The 12,248-nt window shown below is 46.2% G+C and overlaps 2 protein-coding genes across 2 annotated transcripts; both read left to right on the top strand.

The window, feature by feature from the left end:
• Positions 1 to 3,124: 3,124 nt before the first annotated feature.
• T265_11142 (hypothetical protein) lies at positions 3,125 to 3,352 on the top strand (the record flags this gene model as incomplete). The annotated part of the gene is made up of 1 exon (XM_009177723.1): positions 3,125 to 3,352. The coding sequence occupies one exon, from the start codon at positions 3,125 to 3,127 to the stop codon at positions 3,350 to 3,352; it is 228 nt and encodes a 75-aa protein (XP_009175987.1).
• A 5,818-nt stretch (positions 3,353 to 9,170) lies between these two features.
• T265_15360 (hypothetical protein) lies at positions 9,171 to 9,554 on the top strand (the record flags this gene model as incomplete). The annotated part of the gene is made up of 2 exons (XM_009177722.1): positions 9,171 to 9,329; positions 9,363 to 9,554. Coding segments are annotated over 2 exons (351 nt in total), but the record flags the coding sequence as incomplete, so codon positions are not given.
• Positions 9,555 to 12,248: the final 2,694 nt, after the last annotated feature.

Below are 12,248 nucleotides of genomic sequence, written 5' to 3'. Positions count from 1 at the left end.
GTCCACCACTTCAGATTATAGCTTATTCTGCTAGATTAAGGACTTCTAAAGAAAAGCTACATTATATGTTTGGGCGGGGCTTCTCTTGTCCAGTTAGGGGAGGTGCATTCGGAACTGAGGATTTCATCTTTGTTGAAAGCGTGCAGGCACTAAGTTAGTCAACACTCGGAACTCTTTAAAGGCTTCATCAGCGCCATCGCATCCCCGATGCCTGTTTGGAGAGAATCAGTTAAGTTTTATCCTGTTCCTGTATATAAAATCTCCAGTACCCCTGAGTCCACTGAGTGAGACCTCATTGGAACTTCCCCAGAAGCACCACATCCCTTTTCAGCCATGTTTTTTAGGCTAGCGCACACTATTTGAAACGTGATTTTGCCTAGCGGAGTAAAGCCCATGTGTTACAGAGACTACAGCACCGTATACTAGAACAACTGCAGCGTCTGCCTTTCCAGAGGCTATAGCCTTCCATTGGGAACTTAATCCGGCACCGTCAGAATTCTAAAGTCCGAAGGCCATGACCTGAAACATGCATATACTGCGATATCTCGAATATCGTACCAAGTAAAACATGAGGAGGTCTCTGTGCGGCACATTACGCTGAAGAATGCCACAAACGAGAGCTTCAGTTAAGTCTCTCGTGAAGACTAAATTTATTTGCCAATGAGTGTATTGTCAGAAAGACTTGACTCTGTTTTGCCAATTTTTAGCGAAAGGCCTTTCTGTTTGTCCAATGAAACGAATCACTCCTGCGGTCTTATGCGCAAATTTCATGCTTAGGTCCGCTTATAAACGCTCTGATGTTGACCACAAGTTCCTCTTCTTTGAACTTGTCAAGGATTCACATCGTCCGTAAGGATATAGTGTAGACATTTCAACCCTTTCGGCGGGTGGTTTTTTGAGGAGTATAAGCAGAAACGGAAGTGAAAGGATCTAGCAGTATGCATAGTCTACCCCACACATTGTACTTACTACTAGGACGCCGAATCTCTTCAAATCTCAAATATCTGGGGTAACCCGGGTCTGCACATGCTTTAACAGCAGAAATCGGCCATATAGTGACTTGAAAGCCTTTCCGACCCCTGAATAACAGGCTTCAGCCCACTCTCCGCTCTCTGAACCTTTTGCTATTTCCTAAGGGCGTTTGGTTGGATCGACTTGAGGTTTTGACAAAACAAGCAGCGGAACTAATGTTCCGTCAAATGTCTCTCCCTTAGATCCCACCCCAATAGATGGAGGGAAGCGGATGTGTCAATCACTTGAAAGATCCCCTTCCTTGACCATCCTGTCATATAGGTCATCGGTGGCTTGACTTATGCCGGATGAGTTTCGTTTGAGCCCGTTGATTTAACAATGTCTAGGTATTCCAGACGCCTAACGTGCTGTGAATGGAGGAGTTTGGACAAACGTCAACGCACCACATTCAAAGTTTCTGCTGAAAACTAAAGATTATTGTCATACGTGCCCCGCTTTATTCTCCATATGGCCTACCAGTGACCGAGAAGATGACTTGGCTTACAAATAATTAGAAGGCTGCAAAATTTTGATGGGCTTATTCCCAGTCCCAGCTGGCATGCACCGTGCACCCCGTCGGTCTTATATTGTGTGTGGCTGTCTATCTGTCACTCCTAAACTTAGCCCGCACAGCACGCAATAAGGAGATGACAGGAAACCCTGGACACAGTTGTATTTCCAGGACAACATACCGAGCTTCTGTGTTAATATATAGGAAAGCTCAGTTTCAAACTATGGGCTCGCTTGTTCGTTGTCTAGCCGGTGGCTACACTCCTTTCGGGAAAAATTTCACACCCACTTCGCTGGTAGCATGCTGCTACGTGGTGTTCGGCAAGCTTCACTTACGCATCTTCTATCAGAAACGTGTGGCACAGTTGGCGACCCTGAAGACGCGTCTCCCCTGGTGCATGTAATTTTCGTGTCAGGAAGCTTCTGTCAATTATTGGTCATACCGTCCAAACTAGCAGCCCTCTGTTACCCTTTCAGTGGATTTGCGCGAAAACAACGTCACTTTGTTACTCCTTGCCTGTAATTAGCCGATTTGCAGCTCTTGTACCTTGTTGCACAAGTACTAATTTTCCGTTGCTTGTGAGCACAATCTGAATGCTATGAACCTTTTCTTGGACCATCTTTGTCAGCTAACTGTAAGTCAAATTGAGCACTACTCACTCAAACTTCATGAATTCTTCCTCCCACCTACAGATATCGAACTTGCGCGTGTCACCGGGTCGTCTGTTCACACGTCACATTACGTGAAATTTACCTATCATCGTGCTAGAAGATCTCAGGGTTATTGGTACCAGGTTATGGTAAATGTTTTGAGCAAGGTGCATGAACAGATGACGGCTGATTGAGGTTTTTTTGTTCGTCCGTTTCACTTGAAATGAGCGTTGGTGTCTTTACAGTAAGGACTGATCAGCTCATGCTATGTGCTAAGCCAACGGTTGCTCAGTAGTTGACAGTGGACTTGATTAAACAGAATCTGGATTGATATCTGCATTTTAGATAGCAGAAAAGTTTTTGACATTATTGCGAGTGCCATATAGTGTTGTCAGTCGGTAGTTCTTTGGTGGCCACTTTTGGGAATGACACTTCAGAAGCCGACAGCCGTCCTGATGAATTGTCGGAAAACCCCAGCTGTGACAACTGGATAAACGCAGGACAACAACGGAAAGTGGTGACTAAATGCCTTGAGAAAACGTGATAAACAGCAGTATGCAAGGGGTAGGTCTTGCACCGAATAATTAATGGTTCCTATCATCTTCATGGGAAGAGGGTGATTTCTTTCTACTGGATAAATCTCATGTAAATGAGAAAACTATTTGCATTCTTATTTTCTGGTACTGCGAAAGTACTGCGCGTCCAGTGTACTGCCGCGGGCCTCCCGTTACTCACGAAGCATGCAAAAGACCACTGCGCTATCGTAAATAGCGGTACATTGTGTTTGTTCTGAGAAAGCGGCTACAGCAATCACTTGCTTTATTTGTCGAGTGCAGGAGCTTTCTAGTAAATTCACAGGTGCATTTGTTAAGTAGAACTCTACACTGCGCACCGGGGATGTACGCGGTGTCAGAAGAAATATTTTTGACCCCAATCACAAATTCACTAGTGAATGATTCCTGATGAAGTTGATGCTATAAATCCTGATGAGCGTAGGAGAGTGCCAGTGTTGATGAGCCTGGTGGAGGGCGCGCTTACTTTGGAAGGAAATTCTGATAAACATGAATATTCCCGCCGTGCAACGGTAATTCCTGGGAGGAAATCATTCAATACCATATTACATGAAGAGGAAACCGGTGCATTCCCTGTGAAGCCCACAGGGGCACGCACTGCGGTATGATACCAGTAGTATATTCTATGCTTCTACGTAGGCTAAACTAACACTCTGAGAAAACCCACGAGTGCCACAATGCAGAACTAACCTTAAGGTGCAAAGACGTAAATGAGTCGGAAATAAATGTGATGCAACCTGAGGTGCTGGAGTTCTCTCCGGCAAACTCATAAAAGCCACCTTTCACTCCGAACGTATTTGCGAAAGCAACCATTTGTAGGACCATTATTTAGCCGACGAATTTTTGAGTGCAAGTAATACGTCGAGCTTCGCCTACACCATAATAGCGAGCCGCAAGTAGGAAAACATTGACGGCTTGCAAGGCAACCGTTTGTGGAACATACCCCAGGTCACCTTTATGAGGCTCGTATAGTACGACAAATGTTTCTTATCAAAAATGTTAGCACCCCGTATTCTACTTGTCAGGAACATCTGATCAGCATTCAAACTATTCCAGTATTCCAATATGTTCATTAAGACACTTAGATAACTGATCCCGAAAATTAGTGCACGTTTCAGTGTCCCAGCGTAATCTCTCTGAATAAGATCCGGTATTGTATCAACAGTAGCTTGTTATTAGGACCAGAAACTCGACAGCAGGACCACACGATCCAAGTGAGAAAAATTTGTTGTCAAATACCGTTATCAGCGGTATATGATATCTAAAAATATGCGGTAAGCTGTGCCGTAATCGAACGTTCTGCACAATTTTCTGCCAACGGCTTAACTGATAGAGTGATTTCGTTTTTTATTAGTTCTGTATTAAAAAAACAACTCTGGTGAGTATTGGTGTGTTAGTAATTCCAATATACAAAAACTCCAAGGTCGAATAGACTGAACGGCACACACGCATGCATTCTTACTTTTCACGATCAATAGACACATTACACCGCTGCAATGTAGGAGGGGCCACTTTTTCTGTAGCTTCAGCGTGGCTTCCTTAAAGTTCATACAGTTTCCCCGATATCGCTTTATCAGCCGTTCTGACCACAATTAACAGGTCGACGATGTAGTGGTTTGGCTACCCATTAAGTTAGATCACCAATGGCGTGTGGCAAAGAAATAAAAATAATAACGCTAGGTTGGGCATACAGTAATAAAGAGGTCATATGGAACAGACCCTACCAATTGTTCTCCTTAAAAACACAATAGATTCCAAAGATGGTCTGAAAAGTTTTGACACCAGAGTTAGCGCATGAGACTGGCGAATGACCGCTGCAAGCGCAAGCAAAACCAGAAGAGAGACTCGAAGCACGTGAATACGCTTGTATTCTGTGAAATTGCACAGGTGCGCGTTTTTGTAGTTTTTCACATCCAAACAGAACACGATTATGTAATTGATGAAATACGTAGTGTTATAATGGGTTGAGATGTGTTCTGTTCTAGTGTGTCGGTGTCGCACGAAGTTCGGACTTATGCTGTTTCAAACGGGTGGCGAATGTGACGGGTGACTCGGGCTGTGCGCCATAGGGGGAAACCAGTTCACCGGGTAAACGTAAAGTTGTACAGTATACTAGTTCGGCTGGTGAACAGCGAAGATCCTCCTCAATAGTGGAGCGAATAGCAAGCAAAATGAGGGGTAAAGAAGAGGATCATGAGGCTGGGTTTATTTGAGCAGTCAATGCAGCTTTGAGTTATCGATGAAAACGCTCAACCAGACCGTTGGAACAGGGGTGATACGCGGTAGTCGACATGTGATGGAAACCGAATAGTGTAGAAAACTCCCGGAAGAGATTACACTGAAATTGTGAACCACGATCGGCGGTAACGGTGGAGGGTATGCCAAAATTACTCACCCAGTGCTGCAAAAATGAAAAGGCAACCGTTTTAACTGAAGTATCCGAAATGGGTACAGCTACTGGCCAACGTGTAAAACGATCGATCGCGGCAACGATATAGGTGGGGAAAGTGGACCCACAATGTCGAGATGGACGTGTGTGGATTGAGCAAATGAACAAATAGGTGAGTTCGTATAACGAGTTACTTTACTGCGTTGACAGGCGATGCATTGATTGGCCCAGGATGTCAGGTCCATATTCATGAGGGGCCAAACAAAGCGTGCGCCAATCAACTCTCTGGTTTCTCTGGTTCCTGGATGAGAAAATCCATGTACGTGGTCGAAAACAACGCGTCAAAAGTCTTCGGGGACGATTGAGCGAGCTGAGCCGGTAGACATATCACAAAAATGGTTTCGGATTGGAGGGTTAAGGGAATCGAAGAGACTTGAAATGAAGGGAAGGATAGAATGGGCAAAAAATTAGGCTCACTATTTTGAAGGTTCGCTAGCTTGGCTAGGTCACAAAAGGGTGGAAGGGTGAAGAGCGTTGTGTCAGGAAGCGACAGTGCATCTGCGACGACATTGTCCGAACCAGGAGTGTACCGAATGTCGGTAGCGAACTGTGAAATGTAGTCAAGATTTCGTATCTCGCGTGGTGAATACCGATCAGGCTTGGCGTTAAGAGCATACGTGAGTGGCTTATGGTCGGTTTGAATGGTAAACGATCTACCTTCTAACAGTTGCCGGAAATGACGAACAGCAAGGTAAATTTAGAGTAATTCACTACCAATAGTACCGTAACGTGTTGGGGCAGCCTGCATCTTTTTCGAGAATAAGGCTAGTGGTTGAGAGGCGTTGCTAACAACTTGATGAAGTACTGCACCGCTAGCAGCGTTCGAAGCATCAGTTGTCGAAATCAGCTTTGTGCTTTCATGAGTGTCGGGGAAAGATAACTTTATGGCCTGAGCAATGGCTTGCTTGGCTCTTTCATAAGCGGTAAAGGCGGCGGGGGACAAAGTAACAGATTTTTCTTTGCAGCTAAGTAAATCAGTCAGTGGCTGCAAAATAGCTGTAAAATGGGGATTGAATCGCCGGTAGTAGTTGGTGATACCGATGAAACGACGAAGTTGGGTGAGAGTAGTGGGTACGGGAAATGACTCTAGGGCCAAAACGCGATCGGGCAACGGTGAAATACCTGTGGGTTTAATGTGGTGGCCGAAAAAATTTAGGCTGGTAACACCGAATAAGCACTTGTCAATGTTTAAACGTTTGTTGTAAGTAGAAAGACGCTCAAATACTGCCCTGAGATGAGCTGCATGCTCAGCTGGGGAGGCGCTAGCGATTAAAACATCGCCAAGATAGGTATACAAAAAGGCAAACCATGTAAAACCTCCTCCATGAAACGTTGAAACATCTGAGCTGCATTTCGAAGACCGAAGGGCATACGCGTAAATTCGAGAATGCCAAACGGTGTTGTGAAGGCCGTTTTAGGAGTCATCCGGGGCTATGGGCATGTGGTAGTATGCACGTACGAGATCGAGTTTGGAGATGTTTGTGCGGCACAAAGTGCTTGCGAAATCGTGGATATGTGGGGATACCTGTCTGGGATAGTACCGTTATTGAGAGGACGGTAATCTCCACAAGGTCTCCAATCACTTCCAGACTTCTTGGGTATCAAATGTAGGGGTGATGACCAATGACTCGATGAAGTGCGGATGATGCTGAGTTCCAGCATGTGTTCGAACTCGTGTTTTGCGATTTTTAGCTTATCCGGATGAAGTCGGCGGGGGTTGGTATGGACAGGTGAACCTCTAGTCTGGATGTGGCGAACGACGGAATGAGCGACCGGTTGGGTGTACTGACATGGATGAGTAAGGTTTGGAAAATTCCCAAGTATGTCAGCAAAATGTGACTCCGGTAAGATAACTCGGAGGCCTGTGGATGAAGCTGAAGCATTAATTCCGTTGACTGAGAGGGAAGTTAGCATGTCCAAAGGGCGTTTGTGTCGCACATCGACAGATCGGTTGTAGTGGGTCAGGAAGTCTGCACCGATGATGGGTGTTTGGACGTCGGCCAAAAGGAAGGTCCACCTGAACGCAAGTCGCAATCCGAGATCAAGGGTGAGGGGACGTTCGCCGTATGTAGCGATGCGTTAAGGCCTGTAAGGAGAAAGAAGCAGAATCGGGAAGTGGATTCTTATGTGGTAGCACACTAACTTCAGCTCCCGTATCTACGAGGGAACGTAAACCACTTGAACGATCGGTGATGCAGAATAGGCGACTAGTGCGAGGAGGGCCACAGACAGTCGTCGCCGTTACTGACTGGCCGGGGGGTTTAAAGGGGTGTTGGGACGCGGCTTGAAGGAACAAGGCGGTTGGCATTTTCGTGCCCGAGGACCGAAAGTTTGGTGATACTAGCATCAAGAAGGACTGGCAGGAGACAACTATTGGGATCGTGAACGTGGTCGATGCTTGTTGATCTCTAGCCGTTGTAGGCGACCGGTCAAAGTATCTAACTTGGCTTGTAGTTGCGATATGGAAGCAAGGATCGAGTTGGAATCTGTAGAAGTAGTGGGTGCACGCCTGGAGACGGGGCTTACGGGGTCACCGGGGTAAGTTTCATGGATCTTATCCTCCATTTGGGCTAACTGCTCCAAGCTGTGGTCTTCAACGAAAGCACTGACGACGTGAGACGTGGAGGGTGGAGGTCTGTCGAGCCATAGTTGGGCCATGCTTCCCACTGCTAGCCACAGAGGAGACTGCGCATGAGGCGAAGCAGTTGTGATGGCGATCTGCCACCAAGTTGGGCGGTGGTGAATAAATCCCGTAGCATTTTGTTTTCTGACTTCCCTGTCCTACTGATGTCGGCCGCTCGAAGGGCGTCATGGGTATTTTTTTGGAATATCTTCCAACAGATCCACTTCTGTTGCTACATCACAGGGAAGATGCTGGATAACATAGGAAAATCGAGTGGCTTGGGGAGTGATGCGTCGGGTAATAAAAACGGCCTCCACCTGGTAAAACCATACCCTACGGCTGCGTGGATTATGGTCTGATGAACGTATGCTAATCGCATTCTCGACTAATTCCGCCGAATCAAATTGTGCCTCCATAATTACCAGGCAAAAGGAAAAAAATTACGACGACTTGGGAGGAAAAGTTCTCAAAAAATATCTAGAAATAATCGGGCTCACCAACTTTGTAGTGGTCTGACTACCCAATAAGTTAGATTACCAGGAGTGTGTGGCAAAGAAATAAAAATAATAACGCTAGGTTGGGTATACAGTAATAAAGAGGTCAGATGGAACAGACTCCCTACCAATTGTTCTCTTTAAAATAGTTCGTCGTTGGCCCAGGTCAGCGAATAAAGAATGATCCAATTATGGTTGTCCAACGGTCTTCTTCTGAACAGTTCCCACATGTGATAAATTGCGAAGATGGTCTGAACTGTTTTGAGCACATGAGACTGGCGAATGGCCGCTGCATGCGCGAGCGAAAACAGAAGACAGCGTCGAAGCACGTGACTACGCTTGTATTCTGTGAAATTGTACGGGTGCGCGTCTTTGGAGTTTTCTCGTATTCAAACAAAAAAACGATTATGCAATTGATGAAATACGTAGTGTTATAATGGAAGCAAAATAAAGTACAAAACGCCACAACGATTTCCTGAACTTTTCATTTAGGCGGCAAAAGTCAGCAAAGCCATGAAAACTAAGTTTTCCAAATTTACTCCGTGTGTGTGACCTTTTGCATCCTATAATGCATGCATCTGATTGCTCTCAACCGTCTGCCAAATCCAATACCGAGCGCCGAAGATAGACAACCGAAGCTTTGTAAATCAAAATTTGCCGGCTCGTTTTTCTGTCCTCTATTAAAGAACGAAGCATCATTTCATTCAGTCTGACGTTTGACTGTTATACTGTTATATCAGGAAGTCAACATTAGTTAGCTTACGTCTACCGCAGTTCAGTCGTCTCTGCAATGCAGCGAACTGAGATAGAGTTTGCAACATAGACAAGGAGCGCGGTATTCGAAATAACTTTACGTGAGCATGACGCTGGACGATTTGTTCGCCAAAAAAGCCAAAAAGAAAACTAAGAAACATAACCCACAAGATCTGTTTGAGAAACTTACAAAGGAGGTTAGCAAACAGCATGTCCAAGAAGGAGACGTTAACAGTGACAATACAAAGGCGATTGCCAACCTGGTGGTACGTTCGAAAGTTCACATTTGACTCTTTCAGAAGGATGACGAGTGGGAAACCATCGAAGACGATGAGAAGGAGATCGATCTACAGACAATACAGCTTGGGAATCTGGCACTGAATGTTTCAGGGGAACCTAAACAGCAGTCGAAAGATAAATCTGAGAAAGAAGGCGCTGGTGAGGCTGTGGAAGAAAAAAAAGTTTGGGGCACGAAGATCCCGGAGGTTACCGGTAAGTCTTGAAGGTGTTGAATGTTCGGATATCTTCCAAAAACTTAGGTTGAATCTTATCCACACCGGACAACTAATATCCTCTTAATATAGTCCTGTCCGTTCTTGGGCTTGGCAGTGTCAGGACACGACAGACTCGAAGGCGCAATCCAGTATCATGCGAACCCATTTACCGACATCCACAAGCATGTCTAGTATTCCGGTAACTCACCGCCGTCGATTTGTCCCAAACTTCCGAGTGCTTGTCGGAGAGTAGGCCTTATGGTGGCTGTTTCTTGCTTGCCTCATCTAGTGCTCGCGACTCGCCTTGCTTGTACCTGCTGTGACCTGAGGCGGGCCACTACTGTGGTAACACTCCCCATCTTAAAGTCAAGTATTTTCTCTCCCGCCCCATCACACCAAGGTGAATACTTTCTCCGCAAGCCTCAGTAGTAGAACTGACAACTGTTTTCTCCATGCATCACACTCAACTGCAACTTTTGTGCATCCGACCTCAGCAACAGCCCTAGACACTTCGAAGTCTATTTTCGAATACGAAGTGTTCCGTTGTTGGTGGAATGAGGTAACGTGACCTCGCCTGTGCTCAGCTGGAGACTGCAAGAAATGGCGGTTAATGGATATCAGTGGCATCCGTTGCGTCAGTTCCTTTTCAAATTGTATGATTGTGCGCTTGGAGGTGTAGGCACCTCAGAATGCTTGACGTAAACCAGCTCTAGGTCCCCTCCCTCACCTAGACTTTTCCTCTTCTTTTCACTCTAGGGATTTAAATATGAGATGAACCTTATGGTTGTACGACAGTGAAGCGTCGGTGTCGACACTGATGTTGCTGTCTTTGACGATGATAACTGACCTATCGAAAGCCGATGACCATATTGTCCATCGCGAAGTTCCGTCGATTCATAGTAGATTTCAGTGCACAGGTGAGATTCCCCAATTCATCAGACAAACGTCTGGGTTCACTGGTGCGAATTTACTGACCGGAAGGTCCGTCTTTCTAATCCAACCTCTGAATCTCGATTGATTCTGACTAGGTTTGGGCAGCTTGACAGTATTTCGATCCCCGGACTTCCTTTGGGTGGCATGGCAGCTTGGTACCAGAAGGGTGTTACAACTTACCGATTATTATTATTTCTTGGCGATATGTTTGTTCAACTCAAAACGTAGTAATGTTGAACGTCTTCACCAGTTGTCTCCCGAGTCAACACAATTTCAATTTAATTTACCAGCTATACCATGGGCACATTGGTTCCAGATGCTACTGTTTCGATCACCGGGAAAGGAAACAGCCTGGGACATACAACCAAGCCTTGGAGGCGAAGACATGTTCAGTTTGTTAGGACGTTGGCTAGCGACACACTGAAGACGATATCTTTCATGCACGAGCGCCATCAACTGTCAGTGGCGCTGTCAGTTTCATTAACCATTACTGAGATGAGTCTCTGAGTCTTCTTCCAGCGAGGCGACAGTTGGTGACTCGACTAGGTTTACTGGTCAGTGTTACCATACTTCGTTGGCAGGTCATACACTGTCCACTTATCGATCGCTCACACTCAACACAAGGCTGGGAAACATAGCTTTGAGGCAGACTTTCTTCTGGCATGCGGGATACATGTCCTAGCCAGCATAACCTATGAAGCGTGAGCAATTCACCTAACACGGGAGACTTCTTTCTAGGACCGTCTGGCGCACCTAGACATTACTAATCTGATGTTCCCACCAGACCCGACCAATGGTTCCCAGTCAGCGTATTTCCCCTGCGGGCTGAGGTCACTTCTTTGAACCACAAGGCAGTATGAATTGCGCCGCTTTCAATGTTCGCACACTGAAGCAAGCAGGTTGACAGTTGGCTCTTGCTTGTATGCTGGATTCCCTTTGCATTGATGTATGTTGTCTGTCGGAAATTCAGGACGCAAATACTGTGATCGAATTGACTGCCCCCTCCCCCGGCTGCGCTTTTTTGGCGATGCAGAGGCCGGTGGAGCTGTATATACTGGGGTGGGTATTGTATTGAGCGAACCAGCAGAAGCGTCTGTGCTTGATTGGATACCCATTGATAGTTCGTTTGGCAAAATCTGAGAGAATCTAGAGAAAGTGAGGTTTATCGCACCTTGTTTGCTGTGTCTCTTACGTCATCATCATCGACAGCATGACATCAGTGTTCAACACCGATGCTTCACTGCCGTACAACCATGACTTATTTGAAAGTCTTATTGTAAAGAAAAGAGTAAATGTGGACGGGGGAGGGACTTAGTGCTAGCTTAACACCTGAGTGCGAGCGGTGAAGCGGGGTCCGTGTGGAATTCCGCCTAACACCCCCCTTGAAGTTTGTTGACGTAGCTTCGAAGCCGAGGGTTCACTTGCAATAGCCTCACTGGCTTGTGGGTCCTGTCTGTCCAGCGCCTCGGTTGTAATCTGTGCTCAGCTTGGGCCTCTGACGTAGCGGCTGATTGGTTTTCTGGGATGCTGCCGAAATCAAAAGTGTCCAGAGGCATTTGTAGGCTCAACTCACTTAGTCCTGTGGGTAGGATCTGCATTTCTGTCGGCCGGACTCGGTCCGCGTCCAACTTGAGTCTTGTAGAGCACGTTGCCGCGCCGGCGAAGGATGAGTTCCGGGGTCCATTTAGGGTGTCTGACGCTGTAGTCACGAACAAACACTCTCTGGCCTTCGGTGAATGACCGCGCAGTTGAACTGTT

Source organism: Opisthorchis viverrini, assembly GCF_000715545.1.
Source record: "Opisthorchis viverrini unplaced genomic scaffold opera_v5_453, whole genome shotgun sequence".
Lineage (NCBI taxonomy): Eukaryota > Metazoa > Platyhelminthes > Trematoda > Opisthorchiida > Opisthorchiidae > Opisthorchis > Opisthorchis viverrini.
This window is presented reverse-complemented; position numbering and strand designations above follow the sequence as displayed.